This window comes from Felis catus, chromosome F1, assembly GCF_018350175.1.
Source record: "Felis catus isolate Fca126 chromosome F1, F.catus_Fca126_mat1.0, whole genome shotgun sequence".
In the NCBI taxonomy this organism is placed as follows: Eukaryota; Metazoa; Chordata; class Mammalia; order Carnivora; family Felidae; genus Felis; species Felis catus.
This window is the reverse complement of record NC_058384.1, coordinates 22,568,860-22,595,998: the sequence shown is the minus strand read 5'-3', so window position 1 is coordinate 22,595,998 and position 27,139 is coordinate 22,568,860. Positions and strand designations below refer to the sequence as shown.

Here is a 27,139-nt window from a genome sequence, read left to right as displayed (position 1 = left end):
AGACACAGAGTCCAAAGCAGGCTCCAGGCTCTAAGCTGTCAGCACAGAGCCCGATGCGGGGCTCAAACCCATGGACCACGAGATCATGACCTGAGCCAAAGTTGGACGCTTAACCAACTGCCATCCAGCCTCCTCAATTTAAGGCTAATTATAACAGCTGATATATCTTTGAGAAAAACTGAGTAGAATTTTATTGCTATGATTATAGTAGCTCTAAATGCCACAGGAAGGAAAAGCAAGAAATGTATCATAATGTTACTCAGATTCCATAAATACTTACTGAGGATCTTCTGTGTGTTAGGAACCATGCTAGCTGTTTACATGGGTATTAACCACACAGAAAAACTGAGGAAAGGTTATTTCCAAGGCTATTTTATGCGCAAAGGCACTGAACCTAGAGAATTAAATAACTTGTTCAAATTCACACCATAATAACATAAGAACTAGTACAGAAATACAGGTCTTGACTTAAAATACTGTGCTCTTCTATTATTGTGTCTCTCTTTAATGCTATCTTTGGAGGATATCCATTGAAAAGTTTTAATAAAACTTTATTTTGAAAGAACAGAAGTTTTGTGTTGTGCCTTGTTTTAAATGGCAAGAAAAGTATGGTAGCAATTGTTAATTTCTGTCTGTAACTCTGTAGGAAATATTGGGCCACGTAGGAAGTTTAAAACATTTATGAAATAATTATGTCAGTTCTGTCCAAAGTGAAATATTTGTAATCTTACTCTCAAATTGTTTGTCACTGAAATGTTCTTCTGTTTGTTATTTATGTTGTGTTTATTCAAAGTTAATTTTTTAGGTAGGAGGTGTATCAACATTCTTGATCTTTGTCAAATATATTGGCAGGCACATTGTTAGTAGTGTTTGGTCAGTTGCTTAGGGGACAAAACCAAACAGCATATTGGTTGTGTTATGTTGGGCCTTGTGGTTTTACAGTTTAGGAAGTCCAGTTCTCAATCAACAACGCACAACCCTCCTATATGTAGCCAGTGGTTTAAAAAAGTATTTGGAGGAGACTAAAGAAATTTAGATTCCAAAACAAGAAATAATGCCACACTCTAATCAAGCAGGGATTATTTGGTTTCCACAACAATTAAACATTTAAAAATTATTCTGGGAGGATAGGAACTAATTTTGAGTGTGGTTTGGAGTAAAGACTGTAAGCTTTCGCACCAGACAGGTCCAGGTTGAAATCTGGGCTCTGCTTTTCATTTGCAAAAGGAGATAATACCTAACTTGCAGGGCTGTTTTGAGGAGTACACAAGAAAATAGATGGATGTGTATGGCCAGTGCCAGACATAAAGCAGATGGCTATTATTATTTCTGAGTACTTCCAACTCAATTCCTAAACATATAAAACATGTGGATTTTGCGAATGTTCAACTTCTAAGACTAAAAACTGAAGAATTTAGGATAGGACCTTTGATTTGAATGTGGTAGCTTAAAGTCACGTTATCTTACCCTCTTCCCAGAAATTATGCAAAACAAGGCGAATGAGAAACAAACATGTGAACAACCTTTTTTTGCTAAAAACTAGGAGACTGCTAAATACCGCCCTCTCCCCCCATAAAGGAATTTCTGCCCAAAGCTGTGGACACTGTACAGTAGGAGGTAGAAATAGACAAGAGTGGAGACAGGATGCAGCTACTGCACTAAAAGAGGGCTGTCTTTGAAGATGAGAGACACATTCGGAGGTGCAATGTCAGAGCCCCGTTTGTGTTCCGGGGTGCACCAGTGCATTGAGTGCAGCAGAAGAGGGCAGGGTCTGTCTCAGACCCAGTTGGGTTCTCAGCGGTGAGGTGGCTGGGAGAAGCACATGAAAACACAGCCGTATTTCAGCAAATAGCTGGTCTATTGCAACAGAGAAGGGGACCCTTAAGAAAACTGCCACAGCTGTTCTGTTTATTGGCTGAGGAAATGTAAAGGGCAAATAAACATACAGACTAAATCCTTTATCATGAGAAAAAGTGCTGTTATCCTGGATCATGTCCCTGGACCCTTCCCCACGTGAACCTCCGGTAAACAGTGGTACAGAAAAAAAACCAAACAACAACAACAACAACAACAACAAAAAACCCGAGTTTCAATACTGCAGTGTAAAAATAGAACCAGCCCAAGATCTTTTAAAAAAAAAGAAATCACAAGGAAAACATGAGGAAATGAGGGGAAAACTGAAAGCCAGGTAAGAAAAGTTTATGAAAAAAATAAAAAAATGTGGCCATGAAAGAGACAAAAGTTATTGAACGTTGCACCATAAATTTGAAAATAAAGCAGAACAAAACCTTAAAGAAATAAATGTCTCTATGAAGGATTAATGCAAATCAAAAATAGAAGAACTTAGAAAAGAGAAATACTAATGTAACATTGGAGAGGCTGGAGAAAGAAATGGAAGAGAAAAATAAAACCATCACAGAAATAAAGGTTAAGTTGGCAGGAAAATTAAAAAACAAAAACAAAAAAAAAACATTGCTGAAACAGCAAAGGTCCAGAGGATGGATGTGAGAAAAGTGAGCAACATGAAACACATTTTAAAAGTTTAAAGGATTAGAGGGGCGCCTGGGTGGCTTAGTCAGTTAAGCATCTGGCTTCAGCTCAGGTCACAATCTCATGGTTTGTGGTTTCGAGCCCTGCATCGGGCTCTATGCTGACAGCTCAGAGCCTGGAGCCTGCTTCGGATTCTGTGTCTCCCTCTCTCTCTGCCCCTCCTCTGCTTGCTCATTCTCTCAAAAATAAACAAACGTTAAAACAATTTTTAAAAAAGAATTAGAGATTGGTAGCTATAGAAGACAGGCAAAGAAAATCAAGCACACGCATTATTGGACTCACTAAAAATGAAAACAGAAGTTCTGTGATGAAGTAAGTAGTTAAAAATACAAATTAAATGCATTTCAATAAATTAAAGAAGACTTTAGTTTACATGTTGAAAATCAAACATGGCAAGCCCAATGGAAACTGCCCCAAAGCTGTCAACATAAAAATATATCCAAGTTAACTTGCTTAAAACATCAGAGGTAGTGAAAGAATCCTTTGGGTGATGAAAAAGAAGTTACATGTAGAAGAAAAAGATCAAGTGACCTTAAACTACCTGTAACGTATTCAGTGCTAGAAGATAGTGGAGCAACGTGTGTAAAATCTTGAGGAAGAGTGTGACTTAAGAAGTTTACAACCAGCAAAAATGTTAAAGTACAAAAGCAGTAGGAAACAATTTTGAACATGCACAACTCGGAATATTGTTCCTGGGAAACGTCTTCAAGAATTTTTTAGATGAGCCACAGTCCTTCAAGAGATGTCTGAAAAAACTACAAGAGTAGTAGCCATGAGCGCTCGATCCATGTAACTCTAAGAGTGAACCAAATGTGGCCACTAGGGCAGCAGTAGAGACTATACTGTTAGTTGTTCTGACAGTAGGAATAATAAAGCTTACAAAAATGGAACAATACAGGGAAAGAGAATGGCAGTGAAAGTAAGTGCATTTATTTCAAATGCAACTTAAAAGCAAGCTAGGGGTGCCTGGGTGGCTCAGTCGGTTGGGCATCCTGACTTCGTTAGGCTCAGGTCATGATCTAGCAGTCTGTGTGTTCAAGCCCCACATCGGGCTCTGCACTGACAGCTCAGAGCCTGGAGCCTGCCTCAGATTCTGTCTCCGTCTCTCTCTCTGCCCCTCTCCTGCTCTCACTCTCTCTCTCAAAAATAAAATAAAAGCATAAATTTTTTTTTTAATTTATAAAAGCAAGCTAGAGTCATGATCTTGATGATACAAGGCAGGGTTCAGTATAAGTCACACTGAATTGAAATGAGTCAAAAAGAACACTTTATAACGTTAAGTGAAACAAAATAACACTTTATAAAGGATTGAAACATTCACAATGAAAATATAACAGAGAAATATATCTCTGTACCATTGATTGAACAAAACAGTATTAATAGAAACAACTTAATTTTCTTCCATAGTTCATAACAGATCAAATAAACAAAATTATGTAAATATGTAAGATGTAGCCAACATAATTTATAAGATGGATCTGATTGACATTTAAAACTGTTTCCTGAAAACAGAGAATACATCTTCTCAAGTGACCATGGAATGTTAACAGAAACCGAACATTTGCAGTACCACAAGGAAAATTGCACTGATCACAATGTAATAAAACTAGAAAGCATTAAGAGGAGAAAAAATTTAAAATGACGCTTGATCAGATTTACAAATCTTTCTCTTAAAGTCGTATCAAAGAGGAAATATAAACTAAAATGGTTAAAAGCTAGAAAATAAATACAATAGAAACACAGCATACTAGACTCTGTAGTTCAGATAAAACAAATTTCAGAAGAAAAAGTATAGATTTACTACTTTGAGTAGTAAATTAGAAAGTTTGAAGAAAATGGCAAAGTCAATCTATAGCAAACAAAATGAAATTAATACACATTAAAGCAGAAATAAATGAATTAGATAAGAGATGAATAGAAGTACTTACTCGGGAAAAGTAAAATGTTAGCTAGTGAAATAACAAATGTAGAGTGCACAAATATGTAAGAAAGGATGATAGGGAAATAACTTCAAAATGCTGCAAATTTAAGTCACAAGAGATTTTGTTTTCCAAACTCTAGGTGAGTAATTTGAAAAAATGAAGAAAGTGTTAACTTTCTAGAGAGAGAATTATCTAAAACTTTCTAAAACACATAGAAAATAAAAACATACAAATTACCTGGGAATGGGGAGTGGGGCAGAGAAATCTATGCCCCACACCCATTATCATCAATAGCACTAGGCCCTGATGGTTTCACAAAAGAATTCTACCAGACCCTTAAAAACCCAAAAAGTATTCCAGAGAACAGGAAAAAAAAATTAACAGTGTTTAGAATGATGCTAGCATGGAATTGACATCAAAATTTAACAAAGACTATTTAAAAGAAAACTTTAGATCATTCATGTTTATGTTCATGCAAGAAACTGTGTAAACATCCTAAATAAAATGTTGACAAACAGAATCTAGCAGATATTAAAAGAATAAAACATCCTGATTAAAGGGGTTTATTTCAGGGAGGTAGATAATAATGGTTCAATAAATAAAAAGAAATCTATTAACATTACATTTAAGGAAGAAAGCCCATGATTATATTCATACTTGTGAAAAGGCAACAAAATTTAATGTTCAGACTTAAGAAAAAGAAAAACCTCTAGTACAATTGGAAATAGGTATTTTCTTTACCTGGTAAAATAGGTCTATTTCAGTCTCAAATCCAGTGCCATTCTTAGTGGGGAAACACTAGAAGCATTCTTGATAATTTTGGCAACAGACAATGTCCATTATTGGATCACTGGTGGATCACTAGTGGATGTATAACTAGTGGATAATAGATCACTACTATTATTTAACATTGTTCTGGAGTACTAACCAACACAATTAGACAAGGGAAATAAACTAGAGATATAAAAACAGGAAAACATTTGCAGCTTAAATCATATGATTATGTACTTGAAAAACCAAAAGAAGCAGCTGACAATTATTACACAGAGTAAAAAAATTCCAAACAGCAGTGAGAGAAAAAAATTAATATACAAAATCAGTGGCTTTCATATATACAGATTTACAAGCATTAGGAGACATAATGGAAGAAAGATCCCCAATGTTCATCAAAAAATATATATACATATATAAAATATTAACAAGAAGTACGCAACCTTCTATATGGAAAAAGGAAAAAAAAAACTTTTTTAAAAGGCTTCTAATGTTCCTGGAAGAATACTTTGATATTTAGAATAATACACCATGGAAAGTCTCAGCATCTTGTCAGTATCTCCCGATTCATTTTGTAAGTTTATGTGACAATCACAAAAATACTTTCAGGATATTTTTGGGATTTAGATAGGCTGATCTAAAGTTGATAATGGAAAAAAATATACAAGCACAAATAGCCAATAAAACTTAACAAAAGGAGGGCAATGATGTGGAATTAGCCCCACCAGAGATTAAAATTTAGTAGACCTCAATTATTAAGGCAGTTTGGTTCTGGGCATGGAGGGAAAAATTAATGGAAAAGAATATAGAATACATATGTGAATTGTAGTACATGTAATATCAATGGGGGAAAATGGGTTTTTCAATAAATAATAATGAGTCAACAGGGTAGCCATCTGGAAACAAAAATGGATCCATACCTCATAGCTTATACCAGAAGAAACTTCAAATAGATCATTGATGTAAATGTAGAACATAAACCATAAAAGTAATAGAAGATATCGTGGGAGAGAGAATTCTATATAACTTCAACATGAAAAAGCTTTCCCAACCATGATAAAAATCAGGAACCATAAGAAAAAGAGTAATAAATTTCACTTACTTCATAAAAGAAAACTTTCTGCGTGGTCAAAATTGCTTATAAGAAACATCAAAGTAGAGAAAACTTTTCGCAACTCATGTAACAGACAAAACATTATTTAGTGTATAAAGAGTTCTACAAATTGACACAAAAAATACCAACCGCCCAATATAAAAATGGGCGGAGATTATGAGCATTCATTTTGTTTTTTTAATGGTTATTTATTTTTGAGAGAGAGAGAGAGAGAGAGAGAGAGAGAGCGCGCACGAGTGGGGGAGGGCAGAGAGAAAGACAGAGGATCCAAAGTGGGCTCTGGTGGCAGCAAAGAGCCCGACGTGGGGCTTGGACTTACCAACAGTGAGATCATGACCTGAGCTGAACTTGGACACTTGACTGAGCCCCCATGCGCCCCTGTGGACATTCATTTTATACGAAGAAAATGAAAGAGAGGTCTTCCCTCGGTAATGTAATATTAAGCAGCTACTCTCCCCATTATATCAGTCTCAGTCGCTTGCTCATTTCCATCATTGCACTTATTTCAATCAGTTGCTGTTTTTTCTGTTTGCTTGTTGGTTTATTCTCCCTTTTCTCTCTAAGACAGTGAATTCTGTGGAGAAAGGGATCATGTCTGTCTCTTCCACAGTTAGTTCCCTTGTGCCAAGCACAGTGCTGTCAGATATGAAGCACTTAATCTGTTCTGTTCTACTTCAGTCTGTTCTATTTCTTCTTCAGAAAAATACCTTCTAAACATTCTTTCTCATGACCTGTGCAAAACATGTTCAGTTTTTCAATAGGAAACTCAGTAGATAGGTTGAAATTTACAGAATTAAAAAGAAGTCACATAAATTCACAAAGTTACATATTAGGCTTTGAATGGTTAGCTTCAAGCATGGGACATGGTTACCTAGTAGGGACTTAAAAATTATTTGTTAGGGGTACCTGGGTGGCTCAGTCAGTTAAACTTCTGACTCTTGACTACAGCTCAGGTCATGATCTCACAGTTTGTGAGTTCGAGCCCTGCATTGGGCTCTGCACTCACAGTGCGGAGCCTGCTTGGAATTTTGTGTACCTCTCTCTCTGACCCTCCCCAACTTGCTCTCAATCTCTCTCTCTCAAGGTAAATAAAAATAAACAAAAATTATTTGTTGAATTAAAAAGTGTTAGAAAAATAGTATTTGCTTAAAGAGATCTTAAATTTTTGACAGATTATTTTTGGTAGAGTGTATGCTTCATTAATAACTTCTTGTGAAAATTAGTTCAATTTCAGTTACTTTGAATGTTCTTCAATTCATCCCTTTGACATTATTGATTTCATTATCATAATGAGATTTATAGGCATCATTAGAGATTATGTATGACTTTAGAAGTTTTATTTTATTTATTTATTTTTTTCATCTTGAAATCACTAGATTTTAATAAATTCTTTTTTTTATATATATATATGAAATTTATTGACAAATTGGTTTCCATACAACACCCAGTGCTCATCCCAAAAGGTGCCCTCCTCAATACCCATCACCCACCCTCTCCTCCCTCCCGCCCCCCATCAACCCTCAGTTTGTTCTCAGTTTTTAACAGTCTCTTATGCTTTGGCTCTCTCCCACTCTAACCTCTTTTTTTTTTTCCCTTCCCCTCCCCCATGGGTTCCTGTTAAGTTTCTCAGGATCCACATAAGAGTGAAACCATATGGTATCTGTCTTTCTCTGTATGGCTTATGTCACTTAGCATCACACTCTCCAGTTCCATCCACGTTGCTACAAAAGGCCATATTTCATTTTTTCTCATTGCCACGTAATATTCCATTGTGTATATAAACCACAATTTCTTTATCCATTCATCAGTTGATGGACATTTAGGCTCTTTCCATAATTTGGCTATTGTTGAGAGTGCTGCTATGAACATTGGGGTACAAGTGGCCCTATGCATCAGTACTCCTGTATCCCTTGGATAAATTCCTAGCAGTGCTATTGCTGGGTCATAGGGTAGGTCTATTTTTAATTTTTTGAGGAACCTCCACACTGCTTTCCAGAGCTGCACCAATTTGCATTGATATTCACTATTTCTCTAATGTTTTTTAGTGCCATGATTGTTTAAGAGTTTTTATAATATTTGGTATTTTCTTTTTCTTACATATTTTTCACATAGTCATACTAATATTTTCTGATATTTCTAGACCTCACACTTCCTGTTCATTTACTTTTATGATTACCTAATTATAATTAAATACTTAAAGTTACTTAAATAATTACTTAATTGTTCGCTTCTAACAAAATTGGTCATTTCTATGGGATCTGTGTGTTTCTGTTTGGACAATTATTTATTATAAACACACACATATATACATACAAATATTTACATTTTCTTGCAAATTAAACTACAGATTCTTGAAGATAGACTAATTCCTCTATGTTTGCTATAGGGACTATTTTAAGGTAATTATTTATATATATTGTTCAAAATTGTTGTCAACGTATTTCTGTAACATCACCATTATCAAAGAGTGAGGATCACTATCCAAGGGATGGAGATTCAAAATGTCACAGTTGCTGGCATCAGAACAGTTATAATCTAGCTTGGGAGACAATATGCAGTTAAATTAATGTAGCTATCTGTTGCTGCACAAAAAATTATTCCAAAAGTTAGTGTTGTAACAGAACGAGCATTTTTTATAGCATACTTTGTTGAGTAGGAATCCTAGCATGCCTTAGCTAGGTCCTCTGACTCAGGGTCTTTTGAAAGTCTCTCATCAAGGTACTGATTTGGTCTGTAGTCATTTCATGGCTTGACAGGAGAAGGGTCCACTTAGTTACCGACATGGTTGTTGGCAGGATTGAGTTCCTCATGAGCTGTTGGATGGAGAAGGCCTCAGGTCCTGGATGGCTTGGCCAGAGGCTGCCCTCAGTTCCTTCCATGTGGGCCTCTCTATAGGAAAATAGAGGAGCACAAGGGGTGATTTTAATTAAAGAGCAGGAGAGGGTATGAAGACAGAAACCATAGTGTCTTTGTAACCTAATCTTGTAGTGATAGCCCGTCACTTTTGCACTATTCTCTTCATTAGAAGTCATTAGGTTCAGCCCATACTCAAGGAGAGGGGATTGATTACACAAGGGTGTGAATATCAGCCAGTGGGGATCATTGGAGGCTATTTTAGAAAATGCCTATCACATCTGGTAAATACCAAACAAGCAGTTTAAGACATGTCATTAAAATAATTCAGAGGAATGATCTCTAAGAGTTGAAACATTCAGGAAGGTATTCTAAAAAGTTGAGACCGAAGTGAAGTCTTGAAGAAAAGTTTGGTTTGATAAGGGGGAACCTGAACTCTTAACCAAAGCAGTAGACTGCCTCTTCAGTCCAACATTTAGTAAACATGGGCCATGTGAATAAACAATTCCAAAACAAATGACACTTTCATCTAGTCTATGAAGATTTTCTGGTGGGATCTGGACCAGCACCAATCTAAGCACTATTAATCAGTGTGGTTGGGAACTTTACTTGGACAAATCTCCCTTTCAGTGTCTCTGCTAATTGTGATTAATGGATGCCTATAAAATATATGTTAGTTATTGCATTTTGGTTTGAGTACAGACCGTACAACAAAGAAACAACCCCTGCCTTTTGAAGTTTAGGTTTTAAAGAGAAGGCTTGATGTAATCAGTTAACAGGAATGCTCTTCAAAATGAAGTAGAGAAGCATGGGAACTTGGAGCAGAGATACTGAAACCCTGTGGTGATAAGAAGAGACTGATCACCGTGATACCAGAAAAATGCAACAGAATGTCTCTTGTTCCTTGTCTATAGTGTTTGGCAAGTATTGGACATGTGCCACAGCTGTTGGTATCTGTGGGGACACACATGCCTCGCCTTGCAATTGCAGCAGTGTGTTGGTGACCTGAGAAGAGAGGAAATGGGATGGCTGCTATGTAGATGCCTTCCCAGTACCAACTATGGGCACCAGGTGCAGATTTGTCTTGGGTTGAAAATGCCTTTGGAAAATATTCACACTGAAACAAAGTAATTAACTTCATCGACCTTAATGAGACTGTGGTAACTTCCAATTCAGTGGTACTTTCAGCCACCAACTAAGGTGAATACTTTGAATTTCTTCGTATTTAGGAGAGGTATTTAAATTTAAAATGGATGCTCCCATTGATGATTCAGTTTCATGTTCAGTCTTTATAATTACACTGAATATTTTGTGTTTTCAGTATTTTTCCTCTGAAGAGAAAAAAGCAAGACTAGAGACACATGTGTATATGAATAGGCACGCATCATTGCCTGAGTGTGGAGAGAAAACAAAAATAACAATAATAGAACCAAAATATGATTGAGGTTGAATTTCAGGGTTACAAGTTTTGCAGAGTGTTTTATTTCATTCCATCAGAAGGAATTCTTTGTATATTCAATAAAGACTAACAGTAGGAAGATGACATTGCCAAGAGTTGTGCACTTAAAAGAAAGATGAAAGCTTGAAGTGAGAGGACTGAAAAAGAATACTCTGTCCAGACAATGACTGTTTTGATTAAATTCTAAGTATTTCACCTTCTTCAAATATTTCACCTCACAACAGTAATAGATAATGTCCCAGATCAGTGCTTTCCTTGTGATTTACCCAATGCTGAGAGATATTTGTGTGCCTTTCTCTAGAGACCATTATAAACCAATTAAGAGCTGCAAATTCATGAATACAGCCAAAATTCATGAGTACAACCTCAAGCTTATACGTGCTCAAATGAAATTTTTCCTTCCTTAATTTATGGGTCCACTAATTTGAAAGTTTTTTGATGAAAAAAAAAAGTATGCATTGTTCTACCTCTTCCAAACATCAATTTTTACTCTGGTGTGACCTTTCAGAATTTGTCCTTATGCATATCTGTCTCTGTTGTTGGAATCAAAGTGTGTATACAATTTATGTTTTCCCTTTTTATTTAATGTTCTACGATAAATGTTTACTTGTGTTTCAACACAGAACAATGGTTTAATTGCTGCCCAATATTATTTAGAGATTTATATTTCTAAACATTTCTCTATTTTGACATTATTTGTTGATACCTTAGTCATGTCATTGTCTTTTTTATTTCCAGTGAATTACAACAAAAAGGAAAATAACTTTATCAGAAGAGACTTTTAAGACTTAGCATGCCAGGGTGCCTGAGTGGCTCAGTCAGTTAAGCGTCCGACTTCAGCTCAGGTCACGATCTCACGGTTCGTGAGTTTGAGCCCCGTGTCGGGCTCTGGGCTGACAGCTCGGAGCCTGGAGCCTGCTTTGGATTCTGTGTCTCCCTCTGTCTGCCCCTCCGCTGCTTGCACTCTGTCTCTTGCATTGTTTCAAAAAATAAATACTAAAAAAAAAATTTTTTAAAAAGACTTACCATACCTAAAATACATATAACTATAGTAAATTTCACTGAAGTGGTAACCACTTATAATCTTACTGACTGTACACATATTCCAGGTTGTGTTACAGTTTGAGTGATACTCTTAAAAAAGATTCTTGGGGGGCGCCTGGGTGGCGCAGTCGGTTAAGCGTCCGACTTCAGCCAGGTCACGATCTCACGGTCCGTGAGTTCGAGCCCCGCATCAGGCTCTGGGCTGATGGCTCGGGGCCTGGAGCCTGCTTCTGATTCTGTGTCTCCCTCTCTCTCTGCCCCTCTCCCATTCATGCTCTGTCTCTCTCTGTCCCAAAAATAAAAATAAAAAACGTTGAAAAAAAAATTAAAAAAAAAAAAAAAAAGATTCTTGGGGCGCCTGGGTGGCGCAGTCGGTTAAGCGTCTGACATCAGCCAGGTCACGATCTCGCGGTCCGTGAGTTCGAGCCCCGCGTCGGGCTCTGGGCTGATGGCTCGGAGCCTGGAGCCTGTTTCCGATTCTGTGTCTCCCTCTCTCTCTGCCCCTCCCCCGTTCATGCTCTGTCTCTCTCTGTCCCAAAAATAAATAAACGTTGAAAAAAAATTTTTTTAAAAAAGATTCTTTTCTTTCTTACCAGGTACTTAAAATTGACTGAAGTTTGCATCTCTTTCACTATAACTAAATACAGACATTTGCTTCTGGTCTTATTTCTTTGGTTTCCTTCTTTTAATGAATTTTCTTTTTATGTAGTGATTGGTACTTTATTATTTTTTTTGTACAAATTTGAATGATCTCTTCAGATAGTGTAGATTTTAATTTATTTTAATTGATGACATAAGTGTTGCCAAATCTGGCTTTATTTTATTTTAGAATTTAATTTTCATTTGATATTTTTTAAATTGAAATATAGTTGACACACAGTGCATGTTAGTTTTGGGTGTACAGATAGTGATTCGACCACTCTATATTATTATGCTGTACTCACCCCGAGTGTAATCAATTTTCATTTGATTTCTATGTATTCATATTTGTCAGTATTTTTCCTAGTGATTTATTCTATTGCTTTGAAAAGAAGAATGTTTTTCTTTTATATATCTGATTTATATTCTAATTTGGATTCAGGTAAAATTATAATAATGGTTATATTGAACCATGTTAGCCTTTTAGAGTTTATTTTGCTATATACTATAAAATATGAATTAAAGTTAAATATTTTTTAAATAATCCTATTTTATGTACCTTATCTTCAGATAGTAGTTTGTATGTAGATTATTAATTTTTTTCTAGTTACTATATATTCATTTGTATACCAGCAGTACTGTCCTCTTAGTTATTGATGCTTGTGATGTCCTTTATTACCTTGTCAATTTTCATTAATACAAAATGACCATGTGCTGTTTAAAATAAACACAGCACACACAAGCAAAAAAACTTTTCTGAGATTCTTAATGTATTAAATCCATAAATTGACTTGTCAGAATACATATATTTTAATATTTAGCTTTCTTTTATATAACTGTGGGGTTTTTTTTTCATTAAAAAATCTTTTCTATTCTTCAATAAGGAGTATTACTTAATTCAGTGTCATGATAAATCTGGAACACTTATACTGCTGCTGGGATTATAAATGAATGGTTCCTCCTTCAATCTTCCTAAGTCCGGCCTGTGTGTGTCTCTTCTAGCCAGTTGGAGGCACCATCTGGCATCAACACAAAATACAGATTGTGTAATTTGGTTGAATCCACGCAGGAGTTAAATGCTCTGATATTTGCATTTAAAACTGGCATTGTACAGGGGCGCCTGGGTGGCTCAGTTGATTGGGCGTCTGACTTCGGCTTAGGTCATGATCTCACGGCTTGTGAGTTCGAGCCCCGTGTCGGGCTCTGTGCGTCAGCCTTGGGCAAGGTCTGGTCATCTGAGCCACTCATCTCTTTCTGTAGCTCCAACCCTTGGCAGACAGGTGACTCCCAGGGATCTTTAAATCATGGCATTGATATGTGCTTGGTACCTGGGTTGAGAGTGTGTGGAAGGTTTGTCCTGGCTGAGACATGGCTTCTGGTGGTCGGAGCTCCCCCCCCCCCATCCTCACATCAGGTCCCTGCTTGGGTGGATGGTGACAGCCTACCGAGGCAGCAACAGGGCTGCTGGGTAGAGCGTGGGGCATGTGTGAGTGGGAGAAGAGGTGGCTGAGAACTTGTCCTCAGAAGTGGTGGCAGGCAGGACCCACCATGAGCTAAGGCTCCAAGCTCAGACTGTATGTTCCATTGTCCCATTGAACTTGACTTATAAAACACAAATTCAAAGATAAAATTATTTCAAGACAGTTGACTGCAAAGTATTCTCAACAGAGCAGAGGCCTCTGAGAGCAGGACCTCATACAAATGCACCGGTCTTAAGTCCCTGAAGTCAGCCCTTTAATTTGTAGGACACACCCAGACATGTCTGATTCTGCTAACTCTTTAAATGTATTTGCTTGTTTGTGCTTTTCCCTGCCAACTGGAGCTAACTATAAGGATATAGTGTCTGTTGGTTGAGTAAATGAATGCAATTTGGGGGGGAAACCATATATATACTATCACATATATAGAGACACATAAATGCATCTATCATATTTTTAACAATGTCTGTGATTCCCATATTTTTTTGCAAATAAAGTGTTACTTCATAAATATGATTTTGGATCTCGGCATTATAGTTTCCCTGAAAACATGATCAAAGGACTCCATATATTTGTTTAGTTGTGGAAACAATCAGGGCTGAAATTAAGTCTGTTCTCCTAACGTGGAAATTTTAACAACACTAACATTTCATTTCTAAGGACTTGTAAATGTACTTTTTCTTCAACAGGATTTTACTCCTTTTATAATTTTTCTTTGTCCCTCACTGATGTCTAGATTTATTTGAAAGGCCATTAATGCTAAAGAATTGTCTAAGAGAACAATTAAAACTTTGAAATGAATTTTAATACTTTTATCTTAAAATTAAAAACACATTTACTTAGAATATCACTGTTTAAATTTTAAAATGTTCTTGTACATAGTATTCATTTTCTTGTTTGTTTTCAAAGTACCTTAATCACACTGGAAAGCTTATTAATTAAATTTTATTAAATAGCATGAGAAAATATTTTATGTTTTCCTATCTGACTATACCTTATCAATGCATGGATATGTTTTGGTGCTAAAATGCCATTTTTTATTTAGGATTTCATGTAAAACCTTGAATTTGAATTTTGTTGCCCATTAAAAATCCCACGGCTGTTTTTTCAAGAGTGCTTTCTACAGCTATGGCTAAGGTCCAGTGTAAGCAATAACATCCTTCCTACTCAATATACCTCAAAATCCTGTGTCAATTATTAAGACATTCTTCTTTGCTTCCTGTTCTAAACAGCTGTGTAACATTGGTGAATTCATGTTCATGATTTTTTCTATATCTTGTTCAACAGTCCAAGTGAAATGACCCTTGCATTTTACATATATTAGCTGCAATTTTGTTAAGTGCATATATTTAAGGTTATCATATAACATCGTTAAATGAATAATCTCTTTGGAGAGTAGAGCAGAATGCCATTTAATCAATACTAGATAACATGCTATGCATGAATTCATCATTGGCCTGGATTTTATAAAACACACCAAATACATCACTTCATGTCAAAACAATCATTAAGGGCCTTTAAGGGTCTTGAACATTACCTATTCTATTGTGAGTAGGAATGTACGCAAATAAGTCTTGAAATATACTTGTCCTTAGCTTAGTTCAAAGTCAGGAGACAGTTCTGTTTTTGTGGATTAGATGTAGATCATTTAAAAATGGTGCTGGACAGCAACATTATAATTGAGTGAGAATAGAGAAATCTAGAAAGAGTGCATTGTGGATTAAATCGAAAACAGTAAAAGTAAATATAGTTATTAATCTGATTTTCTGTAGCATCCCCAAACAGGAAACATAATTTATTAATTTTCCTTTAGACAACTTGAATGCTTTGAATATGTCTATTTACAAGTAGGTTTGCACATAGAAGACGTTATAATTGATTTGTGTTTAATTGCCCAGGAGTAGAATTTTTAGAGAGAGTAACAGTTGAGATTCAGTTCATGGAAGCAGTTTTGAACCACCCGTGTCCCAATGCCTGGAATTTCTTTGTTCTAATACCACCCTCTGTTAATTTGGTGCTTTGTCCCCTGTTGGGATAAGCACTGGGTGTTGTATGGAAACCAATTTGACAATAAATTTCGTATATTTAAAAAGCAAACAAACAAACAAACAAACAAGCAAACAAACATTAAAATTAAAAAAAAAAAAATCTGGTGCTTTCCTCAAGTCCCAACGCATTCCTCATCTCCTCCTGATGCCTTCACTGTGTTTCCCTAGACTCAGGGGTCTCTGTTTTCTCTGGGCACTGAGAAAGTTTGCCATCTTTTTTGTATCACTTAGCTCTTTTCAGCTGCTGAATTAGACTTTCTAAGTTTCCAAGGCTTATGTGTAAATTTTCAACTATGTAGTTTTCAGTTATTTTTAAATTTCCATTATGATAGGCCTTATGATTTATAGTTATTTTTGATTTTTCTATAATGCTTTGAAAATACTGATTAGTTTATAATGTAGCTTAGGGGTCTCATTTTAACTTTGCACATATTTATGTGTCACTATAAATATAAAGCCGTGAACTATGTATTTTTGAAAACCAAAACAATTGTGCATACTGTTATCAAATCATGCACAGGCAGTGTTTAAACCCCAGCAAGCAGCAGTAACTATTTCTCTTATTATCAAGAAACACTTCGAGTAAAGAAAAACTGTAAGGAGCAGAAATCTGTTAGTGGAAAGGAAAAAGGAAGTGAGAAACTGGATATTGATCTTGCCAAGTGAAGCAGTGAAAGAAAATATTACATTGTGAACTTCTTTCCATTATTTTCTTAAATACAATCTAGCAACTCAGATTAAGAGAACAATGGCTGAGATGCTGGAAATAAATCCAACCTATCTGATAAGTCCCTAGGAAACGAGATATAACAAAATTAATGGAAAGGGGAGATTGCCTTGCAGTTTTGGACACTGTTGTGTTGTTTTTTTTTTTTCTTTTATAAAAAGTGGTCTTCTGAAGCATGACGTATTTCTTATATTTGTAATAATGCATGTTGCTGTAATGATTCTTTTGTTTTGTAAGACAAAGTGTATATGGAAAATTGTGTCTATTGATTATGTATTAGTAACTTGATTAAAAAACAAAACATTTAGTTAATAGGGAAAACTGAAAACTTTCTTAGTTGACTTATTGTCATCATATCGATCATGTCTCATGGTCTTTAGCTATAGCATGGAGTCTCCATGATGTAAGGAAATGAGCAAGAAGTAAAGGATCTGAAGGCCTGGGCTTGACCTTTAACCTTTATTTTTTTCTTTATTGTTCTTTGGTCTATTAAAGACAATATCCAGGCCTGCAACAATTAAGAATCCTGGATGTTGTACACATCAGTTTAGGCACTTGATCATGGCCTGTCTTGCCTGTGGTCCAGAGGAAAGGAGGAGAAAGTTAGTGGTACTTTAGTCATCAACAGAATGGAGATCTTGGAAAAGAAGAAATATTAGTGAGCCAGACAGGTTGCTCTGTATAGAAAATATTTTCAGAAATCTTAACCTTTTTTTTTTTAAACCACCCAAATTTTCAATTTCATCTTTGCTGGACCTCAAGTTTTCTTCTATAGATAAAGAGATTGAATGAAATGATCTTTGATGTCCCTTCTAGCTCAGTGCTTTTGTTTGGAGATTGATGGTTGATTGATTGAGTGATTTTTGGTGTGTTTTATTTGTAAATCACTAGATAAAGTTAACTGAATAAAGTGGAGGTGATCTTTGCATTCTCTTGAATGCTGTGCATCTTCATTATTCCCATGTGTTTACTGTACAAATATTATCAAAACAACATTAAAGCAAATTGGAGAAAAGTCAACACATTCAAGGAGTAGGACTTAAGTCAGGCTTTTTAGAATGAGCAGTATATGGACAGATGAAAGACAGTGGGGATGGCCATGGGATGGTGAGGAAGCACAGTGGCCTCATGCTAAGGGGTGTTGACAAAGGTAGAAAATTGGATTAATAGAAGAGAGGCCTGGAATGCCTTGGAGAGTTCTCATTTAATTCTATATGCAATAGAGGGTCGTGTTCGGGCAGGAAGAGAGGACAAAGTTGTACCTACTGGATGTCATCAAAGCCTTGGCAGGGGATAAAACTAACATGAGCCAAAAGGAAGAGAAGAGGAAATTGCTCATAACACACTGGCACAGGGCTCTATTAAGTGAAGAGTAAGAGTGGAATGGAAGCAGGTCCTGAAAGGGAGGAGGGCTGATTTTGCCAAATAGTCATATCATTCTATTCAAAAGAGTTGGAAAGGATGCTTACAGCTGGAGGGATATGGCAGCTCAGCAAGCCCTCACCTCTCCTGAGTATTTCTCATAACTGATAAAAGATTTATCTCAGCTGTCCAGTATAGTTTGCAAAAATGCTTATTAATGAAATTCAGGAGGGATTTCCTATCTTCATTGGAAACAAATGGATATTTGAGTCTATGGATACAAATGAAGCCTAATCAGACCTCTTACTTCAATACCAGTCCTTGATCTCCTGTGTTGAAGAACAGGCATATATCCAGGACTATTTTTTATATTATTATTATGGGGAATGTTCTCTTTGTATTCTTATGTAATTGCCTTTTTCCAGTATTCTTTGTATTTCTTTCTAATTCTTGAGCTTTGAATTCTAGAATTATTTCAGTATTATGCCATGTAGGAACATAGAAGTTTGGCCTAACAGTGCTACTGAAAATTTATATGTCGGGGTGTAACTGCCTGGCATATTCTTTGCTATTATGCATTCCTTTGCAAAGTATGCCTTTGTTTAGTCTTGAGGGAATAGGCTTCTCTGATTTTCCATACACTTGGGACAAGACTTTTACATAACTAATAACTGTTCTGCTTGGTATGGAATGCACATGTTTGCATTTTCACACAAATTCTCTAATTGCCTCTCCACTCCTTTTGTATACTGCTAGGTGGCTGATCTGTGATCTGTATGATGAAGGTTGGAGGCATTTTTTTCATGTCATTTCTAAGAAAAATTACATGGGTTATGGCAGACAAATTGTGCTTCCTTTACAATTTACCTCATTTATTTCTAAAATCCTACAGTCTATTTTTGTATTACATTTAGCACATTATAGAAGGCCTGACTAATTAATTATTATCCTTTGAAGTCATAAAGTCTTCTTCTAGCAGTGTGCCTTTGAAGCTAGAACATGTGTTGTTAAAAATTATATGTTAAATATTTTTATAATTTGGTATTATAGTTGCACATTATCATTTTGAATGCAGCCTGTATCTTCATTAGATAAAATGGAAAACTTTCCATCCACCCTAGGAATTTAGTGTCAGTGCACATGATACTCATGAGTTTTAATACTCTATTACTAAATGTATGGGTGTTTCTTAAGGAAGTAATTGATACTCGTAAAGGCACTTTGTCTACTTTTTAAAAAATTTTTTGAGAGAGAGAGAGCGAGCAAGCGAGTGAGCCGGGGAGGGGCAGAGAGAGAGGGAGAGAGAGAGAGAATCTCAAGCAGGCTCTGCACTCTCAGTGCAGAGCCCAATGTGGGGCTCAAACTCACAAACCCTGAGATCATGACCTGAGCCAAAACCAAGAGTAGGATGCTCAACCGAGGCACGCACGTGCCCCATCCACTTTCTCTTTTAAAGGTTGATTGTTATTTTTAAGAAAATTATCTTTGTGGATGAAAATGTTTACTATAGACATGCTGCATCCTACAAAAAAATATATATATATATTGCCAAATTAACCACCCCTGGTGTCTGGGCCCTTTCTTTTCACCTACCTTAGGTCCTGGTTTTCCAAGAAATGCAGTGGCCCACTTGTTCCCATTTGGAATAGTGGTTTGTGCAATATATCAGGGTAGTTGTGAGGGTGGCAGTGACCACAAAGTGGTTAGAGCCGGCTCAGGCAAATGGTGATAGTGATGGACAGCAGCCCCAGCCCAGGGAAGGAAGTGATGGGGACTATTTTTTTGACTTTTAATGTTTTCATATCAATGCTTCTGCAAGTTCTTGAAAACTCTGTGGCATTGAAGGTCATTTTTATTGTTGTTTAATATTAAACTTCTTATTTTTAACTAATTTGGACTTACAGAAAAGTTGCAAACAAATTTACAATTTATAGTTGAGAAAACAGAATTATAGGATGGATGGGTAATTAATTTAGAGTCCAGCAATGAAGTAGGTATTCAATAAATATTCATTGACTGATGGGAGTAAAAAGGGACTGAACCTGGGGTCTCCTGACTCTTGGTCTTACAACATTTTTGACTGCCCCTTTGCATTTCCCAAGGCTAAAAAGTCACTCTGAATATACATAATTTCCAGCAAATTTTAAGTTATTCTTTGGTAGCTATAAACTGAGAAACAGTCTGTTGTTTTGCTGGCTATATATCTCTTACTAATAAATAACCATGTAGTGTACAATGAAAAGACATTTGCAAACATGATAAACTCTTTAATGCTATTGATTACAATTTACTTACCTATGTCATTTTTATCCTCATAGAAATTGGCCCAGTGACAATTACCACAGATCCCAAGAAATTTCAATATGAACTCAGAGAATTGTATGTTCAGGTAAGTGCTTGCTTTCAATTTTATTTGTTTCAGGGGAAAGGAAAATCATGAACTTTTGTCTGATTTCCCTTATTTTTAAACCTGAAAGAAGTAATTTTGGGTTAAAAATTTTTTTAATGTTTATTTATTTTTGAGAGAGAGGGAGTGAGCAGGGGAGGAAGTAGAGAGAGAGGGAGACAGAGGATCTGAAGCGGGCTACTAACTGGAAGGGGAGAACCCGATGTGGTTCTCGAACTCATGAACCATGAGATCATGTCCTCAGCTGAAGTCCGATGCTTAACTGACTGAATCACCCACGTGTTCCAGAAATAATTATTAGTTTTTAATTCCACTTCCTTTTCTCACTTGAGTTCTGAATGAATTGAACAATAGATATGTAAATGGGGCAGATTGAGTTCACCTTCATTTATACATTATCTATGGCTGCTTTCATACAACAATAGCAGAATTAAGTAGCTTTGACAGACTGGCCCACATACCCTAAGATATTTACTCCGTGACCCTCTACAACAAAGTTTACTGAAGCCTGCTCTAGGTGAGTCCCTTCACTGAGAATCATAAACAACAGTTAATTCTTCCCCCACAACAGAAATGGTATAATTAAAAATAATTTTGATGTTCTCTGGTCTAAGTCAACTGTATAAAATTTTTGACAGTAAGTATAATTAGGTGATTAGAGAAGAAGAATAACATTGCTTTAGCTGATATTCTGACAACAGGACTTGGAGATAGGGTTAATATGTACTTTCCCCTCAGGGCTGCTTTGAGATCATTATTGCTAAATCCATTCATGAAAACAAAAAAAACTTGCTCTTTGAGGCTGCTTCACTATACTCTTCTCCATGGATGGTCTTTGCTGTAGTCATTTCCAGACCTTTTGACCACCCCCCACCATTCATCTAAGCTACTGGTACCTAGATCATTGGCTACGTTTCCCCTTCAGGGCTGCCATCATTCCAGGGACTTCAGCATTTATGGGAAAGACCTGTCAGAGCCTTCTCCCCTCAGTTCCTTGACCTGCTAGTCATCTGCAATAACCTGTTCTTTACTCCATCTCAGTCTTCCACTCCCTCAGGACCTTATCATCAATAATCCTTTCTACCTCTCAAAGCACTAGTTCAAGCATCTTAACCTCCAGCAGCAGCCATCTGTCCACCAAGCTTGTTGGCACAACTGTTTACAACTCCTCCTTCACCCTCATTAACCCCTAGCCTGTCTCCCAGGCCATCAGATCTCTCCTTTTTTTACTTTCCTCCAGTTGAGCTCAGAGTCCTATCATTTCAAAAACACCTCTTTTTCTTCCTTGTCCAATGCTTTTTTCTTCAAAAGGCAAAACCTTATTCCTCAATAACTCCAATTATCTGCATTATTCATGCCTGTCCACCAGGGCGAAGTGCTGTTAAAGTTTTACAACAGAGCAGGTTGATTCCATTGTGGATACACAACACTGGACTGTCAGCACTCCCATGATCTTACTATGTTTTTCTGGTTGATTAAATTTCCCATTTGTCCCAATGATAATTACAGATCTTGTCTACTCTGTTTAAACCTCCATCCCCTCACCCTTTTACTACTGGTTGTTTCAGTGAGCGATCTGCCCTGAGCAAGTGACCTCACTTACTGTTTCAAACATACGCAAACAAATGGCCCCTAAGACTTCTCCTCTGACATACAGACCCTTATGTCAGTCCCCTAGATGTCACAATGGGCCTCTACAATGAAACTCACAAATGTGCCCTTTCCATTGCTCTACACTTGGTGCTAAATTCTTGTTCTTTGTCCTCTATTTTTTGTCTTTGTGAATGTTGACCACAATATTCTGGTTATACTACCAAAAACTGTGAATCATCTTTAATATGATGGTTTTCCCCCAACATCCAAACCATCAAGTCGTGGTTTTTAACTTTCTAAATATTTTTTATGTCTATTGATTTCTCACTATTTCTATTGGTACTACCCTAATCCCAATTACTATATCTTTAAGCAAATGCAAAAAAAGTTTCTAAGTGATTTTCCTGCATTTGCTCTTGCTTTTATTTGCCAGACTATTCTCCATTCTACAAACAAAATAATCTCAAAATACATCTCTGAACATTTCCCCTAATACCCTCTGCAGTCATCCCCTACCCCCAACTCATTAAATTCTACCTAAGATTTTGAGTGACCTGAGACCTGTCTCTCTGTCAGCCCTGTGTAGAACCACTCTCTCCTTTGGGCTCTGTGCTCTGTCTTAGGGGCCTTGCATAGACTCTCTGCAAATCTTTATCCTCCACTCATCTCCCAGTGGCATTTTCACACATGTTCTTTTCCTTGCACAGGAATTTCCTGTCCTTCATCCTGCCCTCACTTCCATGCTCCCTTAACCTAGTTTAATATCTTGTATTCAGGATTCAAGTCTAATCTTGAACACCACTTCCTCAGAGATCCTCCCTGTCCTTAAGGTTTGGCCATATATTATTGCTTTTCTCCATCACAAAGTAGTGGGGATTTCACACTGAAGAATCATGTCTGATTTAGCTCATCATTACCTTAGCAAAATGTATGGCATATTGAACATGCTGCTCACTTTTTGATGAAAGAAAGGAAGAATGAATGAATATACCATTGTGTACAAATCAACACAGTCCAAATTAGAGTTTGGAGTTTTAATACTTTGGTTTCACTGTTGGGTGAATGATTTGATTTGCAACTGTGTATTGTATGAGCATAATTGGGGCATAGGGTGAAAAAGCCAAAAGTTTGGCATTCCAAATATGTATTCAATCATGATTATTATATTGTGCCTGTCTCTATAATTTTTAATCATATACTAAAATAAATCATATTTCATAAGTACCTAAATGGATTTATATATTTATCCCTTGGCTAGTTTTCTCTTTTACTAAATTTATTCTGATGGTCTTTCCCACTAAAACTCCCTCATTTCCTTTCTCTTACACTGTGTCATTCTTTTCCAGTCATTATCTTCATACTTACTTAGAATTTACTTTTCTGCCCTTCAATATAGCAAATTCTTTGCCACTTTGGATGTCCAGATCCTTTGAAAAAAATATTTACATAAAAATGTCTAGCCTGTACATGGAGCATGGGAATTAGAAATTGTGTTCCCCTGTTTGTTAAAATTTTTATGTTGCCTTAGTCTACCATGAGCTACTAAGAGCAAGGGCCCTGTACCTCTCATTGAGCCTCTGATCCACCTGTGGGATGAACCAGTATCTGCATGAAAGTGGACTTAAATAGGGATTATATGAGGGTAGCCTCTTTTAAAAATATATATTTAGCAGTAAAACTATATCAAATATAATTTAAGCTTTGATGGGGCAAAAGATAACTTAAAAACCTAATTATCAGCTTGCATTACACAGAGATTCAGAAGGGCCAAGTAATGGAGATTTCTAGCTGATAGAACGTTAAGAAAGGATTTACTGTATTCATTTCTTTTTTCTCTGCAAAAATACAGCTGAGCTGTATTCTTGAATATCTGGCTAGAATGAAAATCCCTACATTCTCAATGAGACCTGGCACTGGCACTTCCTGATTTCCTGCCTCTCCCTTTCTTTTGTTCTGAGGAATCTTCAAGGAGTGTGCTTATCCTCTGTGCTCAATTTGTCTCCAGGGCAAAGGATCATAATTCCTGACTCATCTTCCATTGATTCCCTTCCCAGAGCCCTCCTGCATCACCTTTTGGACTTGAGACTGTTACAGGCAGTCCGTGGGGTTATATTCTATCTTTCTTTTCTTTTCTCCTGGAATGAAAGCGGGTGTACATTTCTCTGGAGGTTTTCTCTGGACTGGCTGCATCTTATGGGTTTTATTTTTGCATTGTCTTGGGATCCAAAAGGATGCTTAAGTAGAACAACCAGTTGGGGAAGAAATCAAATGTTTACTTTTTCCCTTCATTCAACATAAATATGAAAAACCTTTCATATTGATGAAAATATTTCATAAATATGAAAAAGCTCTAGGCTACATCATCACTTAACACCTAATCTAAAGAATATATTCTTTCTCCTCAGTGTTTGCTTAAAGAATATTTTATTATTTCATAAATCAGCCTAGAAACTAAATTTCACAGATTTCATACAGTTTTAGTATAAAATACTAAATTTTGTTTTGTATATAATTTCCAGACTCCTCTTCTGTTCCCCTTCTACCATTTTTGGTGACTCCTTGCAAATCACTGTTATCATGAGCAACAAGAATTGCTGTCCTATTAAAGCTTACTTAGATTTAAACAAATTAAAAAAAATTTTTTTAATATTTGTTTATTTTTGAGAGAGAACGAGACAATGCGCGAGCAGGGGAGGGGCAGAGAGAAAGGGAGACACAGAATCCGAAGCAGGCTCCAGACTCTGAGCTGTCAGCACAGAGGCTAATGTGGGTCTCAAACCCATAAAACATGAGATCATGACCTGAGCCGAAGTCCAGATTCTCAACTGACTGAGCCTCCCAGGAGCCCCTAAACAATTTTTTTTAAGTTAATAATTTTCTTACATTTGTAATAGTTTTGAAAACAAGAAAAGTAAATTTAGTTTGAAGTAAATTAAATAATTGCTCATTAAGATTACACTAAGCTTAGCTATTTTTTTTACAGAGATATGGATAACTTGAAACATAGTTTAAAATTTTCCAAGAAAAACTTAGAAAAAAATCAGTCACCTTAAATCATTACATTTATAACATTAATTTTATTTTCCTTTATCATCTTTCATCTGGAATACATGGAAGCAACTTGGAAAGCATCTGAGCTTTCTCTCTGGGAAAAAGAACGGAAGACAAATGATAACAAATGGTATTCAAACCACAGAGCTCTGAGACCTAGTATCTCTGTAAATATGCAGTGCAAAGTCTTGTCTCAGGTCACAGTCTTTATAAGAAACTGGAAAGCTGGGGTGCCTACGTGGCTCAGTTGGTTAAACATCTGACTTTGGCTCAGGTCATGATCTCCTGGTCATAGGTTTGAGCCCCACCTCAGGTTCTCTGGTATCAACATGGAGCCAGTTTCAGATCCTTTGTCTCTCTCTCTCTATCTATCCCTTGCTTGTGCTCTCTCTCTCTCTCTCTCTCAAAAAATAAGTAAACATTAAAAAAAAGGAACTAGAAAGCTTTTGATTTTTAGAAATCAAAAAATGGTGTTGGCAGTAATATGCTTTCAAGCCTTTTATCCAAATGTTCTAAAGAACAAAAAGCAATTAGTCAGACACTTGAAATGTAAAAAAAGAAGGAAGGTATTTTTACAATAATGGAATTACAATTTTTTCATATAGATAGTTGGTCCCTAAAACTGAAAATCCTCACACATAATTTAATTTTCCTTTGTGAAGTCTTTTAGCAAAATTGACCCCCCCCAAAAAAGCAGGAATAAGAGTAAAAATATGTAGAACAGCATTGCCACATAGGAACAGGATGGAGTTATGAAGAAGATGAGGTTAAGGTCCAATTATTATAATTCTTTAACAGGAATAGAAGGGTAAATAGACAAAATGCAGCAGGCTAAGGTTAAGGTGACAAATGTTTTGCTATCATGTAGAAACGATTGATGTTAGAATTAACTGCCAAAGGAGAGTATGAAAAATCATCACTAGATAGGCCAAGACTATTAAAAAGAAGAAGACAAGATAGTGCTGAGTATAGAAGAGAAATTTATGATGACAATTTGGTATACACTTTATCTAATTTCTGGTATTGTATATATATATATATATATATATTTTTTAATTTTTTTTTGAAAGAGAGAAAGAATGCAAATGGGGTGGGGTTGAGAGAGAGGGAGACTGAGAATCCCAAGCAGGCTCTGCACTGTCAGTACAGAGCCCGACATGGGGCCTGAACTCATGAACTCTGAGAGCATGACCTGAGCCAAAATCAAGAGTCGTACACCTAACCTCCTAGGTGCCTCTAATTTCTGATATTCTAAATCATGCTACTATGTAAAAGTATGCTCTTTATTTCTCAATTTATAGGAAAGTTTTCTTAATGAATTTTAAAAATCAAACTAATATGTGACAAAGAAATTAAGAAAAGCAAAAAAAGACATGACTAGATAAAAATAACAAGAAGGGATTTTATGTCAGTGTAGATATAGACTATGGGAGATGTGATTTCCATTTTTGGTATTGGACATGATTCAACTGAAGACAGCAGCTTTTATTTCTATTTAAGTATTCTTTTGTACAAATGCGTGTGTGTGTGTGTGTGTGTGTGTGTGTGTTCACTTTTACAGGAAGAATGGCATGTGTTTAATTTAGGTAAGATGAGATGAGTCCAACACATGTAACTCATAATACATGTAAAAGCTTCAAGAATAATAGAACCAGTGTCTGGCCCAAAGTGAAGGCTTGATAAATGTTAGCTATTATTACTTCTATTGTGTTACTACCTCCAGTACCCTGAAGGTTTTTTTAAGGGAAATAATCACCAAACATTTATACCGTAAACGAGCAGCAATTGTGGAATATGTGCCTTGTGATTTTGCAAGTGTTTCTCTCAATTCAGACCCACACAAATATTAATATTACCTTTTACAAAGGAGGATACTCAAGCTTTGAGATAGTAGGTAACAATCAGGTCACCAAACTGGCAAATAGCAAAGCTGGTCACATAACGGGAGGTATTTAATGCTTAAGACAGTGTCCTTTATGACTCTGTTACTTTCCTTCTAAATACTGATTTAAGTAACCTTATTAGTCCAATCAAGTTAACATTTGTTTATAGCATTTGTTTTGCATTTTATTTCAAGATAGTGCTGTAGAGAATTAAAGACGATGGTAGGCCTAGGGCTGG

The 27,139-nt window shown here is 36.2% G+C and overlaps 1 protein-coding gene across 6 annotated transcripts in view; it reads left to right on the top strand.

The window, feature by feature from the left end:
• The window catches only part of HMCN1 (hemicentin 1), a 469,326-nt gene that overhangs the window by 85,445 nt on the left and 356,742 nt on the right, over positions 1 to 27,139 (top strand). For all 6 annotated transcript variants that reach the window (XM_023247312.2, XM_003999241.5, XM_019821722.3 and 3 more), the window contains one exon: positions 20,286 to 20,356. In XM_023247312.2, coding sequence (XP_023103080.2) covers positions 20,286 to 20,356 — 71 coding nt within the window. The remainder of the gene's footprint in view (positions 1 to 20,285; positions 20,357 to 27,139) is intronic.